Raw genomic sequence first — 7,211 nt, forward strand, 5'->3', positions numbered from 1 at the left:
ATGAAGGAACCTTTTAAAAAAACAAAAAACAAGCACGTCCATGCTCACAGGTGTACACACGGGTGATCACACCCACAAACTACACCCTTTTTGGCTCCTACCTCAAAGCACACTGTGTTCTGTTGATCTTATGTGCTGCACAATAATGTTTAACATTTAGTATTTACTGTCATATTCCCATATATCATTGTGATGTTGTTTATTCTATTACTCTTGTTCTCTTCTGCTTGTTTTCTTTTTTCTTTCTCAGCAGGTGATCCAGGTGATTGATATATGCATTTTTTTCTCTCTGCCCGTTCTGTTGGTTTTTGTCTTTTGCCCTTCTCCCCCGTCCCTCTTCTCAGCTGTTTCTCTTTCCCTCTTTCTTTCTCCCCTTCTTTCCCCCAGTCAAGTCTGTCCCGTATTCAGTAAGTGAAAATAAAATAAACAATAAAAGGTGAATCAAATGGACCATTACGGCAAGGCTGGGATGGTCAGTTTGGTAAAGTAAATCCGTTGGGCATCTTTCTTTGCCTTTAGACAACAATTCTGATGGCAAAAGAGCCAAACGGGACAGGCCAAAAAAAAAAAAAAAAAAAAAAAAAAAACAATCATCATATGATTATTGAAAAAATGTTTTTCTGTCACCAGATGTCACTAAAACAAAGCATTGAATAAAGGAACCCATTTTAAATAAAACTGATAAAAATGTTCAATACTGGTTTACTTTTCTATTTGCACATCGCTAAATGTGGATCCAAATTCAGACTCTTGAGGCAGAATGGAACCTTAACTAAAAGTGAGTCTTTATATATGGGTGTGCAAAATACAAATGAAAAGTGCAGGCAGCTGGGGAACACAGAAGGAACTAACCAGCCATAACAGGACGAAGGAAGCAAAACAGGATGAGAGATTGTGAAAATAAAAAACGGCAATCGGCATGAATAATCAGGTCTAAACTACTGGTGAAAAATCTTTCATGACATTGCAGATTTCTGATATTTTGTGTAAATGCAAGCATGTAACGCAGGCCTGGACCTGGAGCCTGGGCCTGGAAAGCAGGGCTTGAAACAGTTCTGTTCTGTTTTCTAGCTTTCCAGGGCCGGTGTCCTGCAGGTTTTAGATTTGTCCTTGATCCAACACAGCTGATGTAAATGGCTAAATGACCTCCTCAACATGTCTTGAAGTTCTTCAGAGGCCTGGTAATGAACTAATCATTTGATTCAGGTGTGTTGACCCAGGGAGAGATCTAAAACCTGCAGGACACCGGCTCTCGAGGCCTGGAGTTGCCCACCCCTGATGTAACATTTTGATTATTTCAAATAACAAACAAATGTGAAACATTTATTCTTGCATGAACCACCACACATTGTGTAGCTTTCGTACTTATTTACATAAAGTCAAAATTCACATGTTTTATGTAACTCGAATGTTTAATTATGTGGGCTTAAGAAAATAAAGTTATAGACTATATTTATATGAAACACGTGCATACTAACTGCATTTGATAAATTTTAACCATATATACAATGCATCTTTGATTTCCACCCTCTAGATCCCTCCCTGGCACTAAAGTCCCATATTGTTGCAAGAAAGAGGTTGTGTCATATTTGTCATATGTCAAAGTCTGTTCTCCATGCCATTGTCAGGAACCTGGTGTCACAGTCCTGGGTCGGTGACGCCAGTGTTTTCTGTTTTCTATTATTAATCTTAGATTTCTTGATGTGTCTTTGTTAGTTCTTAGGTTTTGGTTCTGTGTTAGCATTGTGCCTCTGAGTTTAGTCTGTGGATTTTTACTTTGAAGGTCATTGTATTCTGTTTTGCTTCCTCCCCACCTCATATTTGTAATTACTGTCAGCCGTGTTTCCCACCTCTCTTTTTAATGTCTGCGTGTGTTCCCGTTCGTTGTTGCGTCATCCCCATCCTAGCCTGTGTGTTCTGTTTTCTAGCTTTCCAGTTTGGTTTCTGTTTTCCTTTTTGCCAGCAATAAACCTGAGATTCTTTGAGTTTAATTTTCCGCCTCTGTGAGTCTGCATATTGGGTCAGTTTCCTGCCTGCCTTCACACAGACCATGACACCTGGGCCTAAGGAACCGAGGGTCCATGAGCAGTTGGTGACTCATATTATATTATCTGTTTTTGCTGCACTGTGCTGCAGTTCCTGTGTTTTCATGCTTGTATGTATAGGCAGGTGTATGTGTGTCGGTGTGATAGGCACCTTCATGCCTGGTGGATGTGGCCCTGCCAGGTGGCTGACCACACCTGAAGATCATGCTACGCACCTGCAGCTGATCAGCCTGTAGGAGGAGCTACTTAGGAGTGTGGTGGAGCTCTCTTTGACGGTGGATTGTTGCGTGAGGTTCCACATCAGTATTCTTAGTGAGATGCCTGCTGTAGAAAAGTGGCTTTATGGTAGTGATGGCCAAATGAAGCTTTCTGAAGCACTGAAGCTTGGATTGAAAAACGGTTCATTACTCGAAGCTTTTCAACACAGTCCTCTCTGGTGACATCTGGTGGCCAAAAATATGAAGAGCAGCTTGAATCCACAAAATAAAACCAACTGCTTCATAATGACTGCCCACTCTACAGAGTGGAATTCTGTCTGATGTTGGGCCACTTTGTGTTGCTTTAAACGTGTATTTTTTGGGGTGACAAAAATGTTGTTTTTCTTTAATACATAATTTTGAGCAGTAAACTCTGCTTGTTTAAACATGCACCATTGTGTGATTTTTCTTTGCTTGTGACTTCTTGATGTTGGTAAATACAATAATTGAAAAATACCACGTTACATATAATATACATATGATAATGTACAACACATTATGGAGTATGTTTCTGCTGTGAGGTCCCGCCTCCATGTACTTATGCAGTTAATCGCTAGACGGGTATTTTTATAAATAATATTATATTTTGGGAAATTTTCCCAGACATATTTTTGACCTGGAGGTAGATTTGATTGTGAACTGGAAAGGGAAAATGCTTATGAACTTGCAAATTAAAAACATGATGCATTTAAAGTAGCCCTTTTCCATTTGTATTTAAGAAGAGAATTTGTTCTAGTGGGCGTTCTAAGTTCTCTTGCCTTAAGGAAAATCCCTTCACATGGCACAGAAGAGGCTGGAGCGCACAGAAACTGGTAGAGATGCAGTTATATGGTCTAACTGGGCCCCACAAACTATCAGCTAATGAGAATAAATAAATTAAATTGCTGCACATTTTTTGCAGACTAGCAGTTTAAGATTATTTAAAACATAAATTATTTCTTTTTATAACATTAAATGTAAAGAGTCAAATAGAAGTCTTTCTAAAGTTATTTAATGATATTGTAGCGGCTCAGGGCTGTTCGGGGTTCTGTTTGTACAGTTATGTTTTGTGTATGTTGCCATGGTGACGGGTGACGCCCTCTCGCTGCGACGGTGTGTCCTTCCGGGGTCAGAGGGCGCCCTGTGTGTTGGTGTTGTTGCCGCGCTGAGCAGTTAGGGGAACAACAGAGATATTTTATATAAAAATAAATCACTTTTCCTGGAAACTTGGATCCAAAATGGGATCCTGTTGGTGGCTCAGCTGGTTAATAGAGAGGGACAACTACTTACTTACAACGACTTTATTGCACTATATAATTTTCCAATCAGTGTTCAGGAATTCTCAATGGTGCTTGGTGCCATACCCTCAGGGACTTTAATGTTATATAAAAACACTGACAGCTCGATCTCTACCTCAGTCACTCTCTCTGGTCCAGCTGAGTCACCAATAGGAAAAATCTGCTTTTCACAGGAACTTGGTAATAGCAATAAAAGAATACGTAGTTTATTCCAAGAAGATATCGTCTCTCTCCCATATATAATATCTTATTGGAACCGATATGTTCCAGATATCAAGTGGAAGACAGTCTGGATGGTCCCCCATAAATATTTGATTGTAAATAAGGTAAAAGAAGTCTCATTTAAAATTCTACATAAATGTTATCCAGCCAGTCACTACATGGTAAAATTTAAAAGGGACATAAATACTAATTGTACTTTCTGTGGCGATCATCCAGAAACTGTGACACATCTTTTTTGGTACTGTTCTTTTACACAGAGATTCTGGAAGGAATTTAGCGGGTTTGTTATTGTCCATGTTTTAAGGGAGTTTTCTTTACGATGGGAAAACGTTTTATTCTGTTTCTTTAAGTTCCCCAAGAAGTATGATAAATGTTTTTTTATGATAAATTTGTTAATACTTTTAGCTAAATTTTATATCCATAAATGTAAGTTTACTAACAAAACACCATATTTCTGTCATTATTTTAAGGATGTGGAAATGTACATACAATCTCAAAACAATATATGTATGTGAATTTTTGCGTGTATTCTTATAATTGTTACCTTTTTCTTTTACCCCTGGCTTTGTGTGTTCATGTTCTGTTGTTTTGTATACTTCATCTGTTCGTATGTTGTATACTCATTGTTTGTTAAATAAAGTTTATTTAAAAAAAAAAAAAAAAAAGGTAGCGGCAGTGTGTTTTTCTGCAAAACGGCTGTGCTCCCTGGCTAGCTCACGGGAAGCACGACCAAACGATTCCTCCGTCTCCTCCTTGTCTGAGCTCGCCACAATATTTATATTATGAAAAGCAGATTTTTGACATTTTAAGTTTGTCCCGTTGTCAGATAAAATAAACACGCACAAAACAAAAGCAAACAACAAGAACACAAAGCTGGAAAACCCACCCGATTGACCAAAATCAACTCAAAATATTCCCACACAACAGAACCTACTCTATTCCTCGCTGGCTCCAAATCTCTCAGTAGAAATATCAGTGGTTCGCTATCTGTCACCATCAAAACACTCCACAAATCCCGCGAATGATTCGCTTCCTTATAAACCATTGAATCAGATACCGAGGCAGTCAGATTCTAAATGAAGCATCGGACGTCACTGATCACGTGACTCTGGCCAAACAAATCAAGCTTCGACACACGCACCGGAGCGTCAGCTTCAAGCGGGCCATCACTACTTTATGGCTGTCTCCCCCAGGAGGAGTGTGAAAGGCCAGAGAGAGGAGACAGGGGAGCAAAGAAAAATATGGACTTTTTGGAGACGGCACGACACGGGAGTCAAGGGAGTGCACGGCAGTTTTTTGTGTGAATTATTTACACCACTGTAAATAAATGCACTGTTCATCACAAAGAGTCCAAGGTTTGTGTCTTCATTTCCCACATCCCCAAAGTGTGCCACACAGCCAGTGACAGCCATGGATTTAACACCTTTCCTCTGCTTTTTCCTTACTACATATTTTTGGGGATTTGCTTCTGCTCTCGATGGTAAGCTGAACAGCACAAGTATACGCAAACAAGTTTAGAAAATTATATAGAAAATAATTAATTGAAATATTTTTTTTCAGGTCAAGCTGTGCTTTCTGTAGTATACTGACAGTTGCTCTCATAACTCAAGTAACCGTTCTAAAATAACTTTGTCACTGATGTCTTCAAAAAGGTCATTATAACCAGTGTTGGGAAGGTTACTTTTAAAATGTATTCCGTTACAGAATACAGAATACATGCCCCAAAACGTAACGGCGGTACATGTATTCCGTTACTCCCCAACACTGATTATAACCCAGTAGTTATTAAGACCAGTAAAACCAAATGTCAAATATGTGCATGATTTGTGCTTCTTCCCTCTCTCCTTCTGTAATGCATTTTTGCTTGATGATATGAAACAGTATATTTAAACTTTATATTGTTTTATATTTTATTAAACACTAGCAGTGTCTGCCTATTATTGTCTTTCTTTTTTACCTCTACTACTTTCGACCTTTATCTACTGGATTGAAAGAAAAAAAAAACGAATTTCCTGTTCGGGTTTTTCCCCTTCTGTTAACAAGAAACTTGTGTTGCTTACTTCAGGCTAAGCAGGTATTTTGAGTCACTCCAAGGTAGACTTGACAACTGATATGATGATAATTTAATTTTAAAGGATTATGAACAGTCAGTCATTGCATTTCATTTGTAGATAAACATGGGAAAATGTTGACATTTGAATTAAGAACAACACTAACATGGAGTATAATAGTATAAATGGAGTTAATTATTATACTACTGGTTCTTGGTGGAATGGATATATAAGATTAAAAAAAAGGTTGAGCAGCACCGCCGTGACATTGTACATTTATGGCTCAGAGATATATTTCTTCTGGAAAGAGAACGTTAAACTGTCAAAGCGTCAAAGGCTCATTTGACAGTGACGTGCTTTATATAAATATTTTCTTTCTTTCTTTTCTGTTTGACTTAGACCAAAAACAAGTTGTAGAAGCTGGAGAGAATGCACTACTGAAGTGTTGTGATTCCAGTATCGGTAAAATCGAAAAGTTATCATGGATCAGGAGAGATGTGGGGACAAATCTGCTTGTTTTCTTCTACCGAGAAAATCGCCTCTATGAAAACATCCAGCATCCATCCTTTCGTGGCCGAGTGAAGCTGAGTGATCCACAAATTAAAGATGGAAATGTGTCCCTCGTTCTCTTCAACACCACCACTAATGACACTGGAACATATGAGTGTTATGTGGTAGGCACTCACGCTGGACGCCGTAAGAGAGCAGTTTCTGAAGCCCAGCATGTAGTGCAGCTGAAAGTTAAATCTATAAGTACGTTTTGGCATCTTTAGCCTAAGTTAGATGAAATCTACACAATGAACCTTTTTTTTTCCTTTTTAATAAAGCAAAAGCCATCATACCTTAAAACCATTGTAAGAAGATCAGAAGCCTGTTTATATGATTTTAAATTGGTTTCATTTTAAGTATCGTGTCAAGTGTTTTTAATGTAAATTTATTGATCAGTGATGTTACAATTTACAAACAAATTAGAAACTAACACAAACAAATTCCAAAGTTTACTATGATCTTTCACTGCTTCTTCCATTTATTAATTGATAATGTCTGACAGCACCTCACGCATGTTTCTCACCTGCAGGTCAGCCACGAGGACTCACGGAGGATGGATCTGTTGAACTGATGGTTGGTCTGTCAGCTTCTGCTGGGCTTCTTGTTGCTACTGTTGCTGGTTTTGTGATCTACAGAAAATTTGCGAATTCAAATTATCGCTCTCCTTCTGAACAAAAGCCAGTTTCCAGGACTCCCAAGGAAACTGGAAAGATGACAATGGAAGTCCAACCCGAGAGTCCTCTCCTATTAAACAGTTAAATACAGACTGAAGAAGTCACTTGGACGAGAGATGAAACGTTTCTCCTACAA

General features: G+C 38.5%; 1 protein-coding gene across 1 annotated transcript; it reads left to right on the forward strand.

Moving 5' to 3' along the window:
* Nucleotides 1-4,949: 4,949 nt before the first annotated feature.
* On the forward strand, nt 4,950-7,211 carry LOC113019549 (butyrophilin subfamily 1 member A1-like). Its single transcript, XM_026163306.1, has 3 exons — nt 4,950-5,281; nt 6,252-6,605; nt 6,931-7,211. Exons 1-3 carry the CDS (start codon nt 5,212-5,214, stop codon nt 7,158-7,160), a joined length of 654 nt encoding a protein of 217 aa, XP_026019091.1. The 5' UTR covers nt 4,950-5,211; the 3' UTR covers nt 7,161-7,211.

The sequence above is a fragment of the Astatotilapia calliptera genome, chromosome 3 (genome assembly GCF_900246225.1).
Source record: "Astatotilapia calliptera chromosome 3, fAstCal1.2, whole genome shotgun sequence".
NCBI classification, from domain to species: Eukaryota; Metazoa; Chordata; class Actinopteri; order Cichliformes; family Cichlidae; genus Astatotilapia; species Astatotilapia calliptera.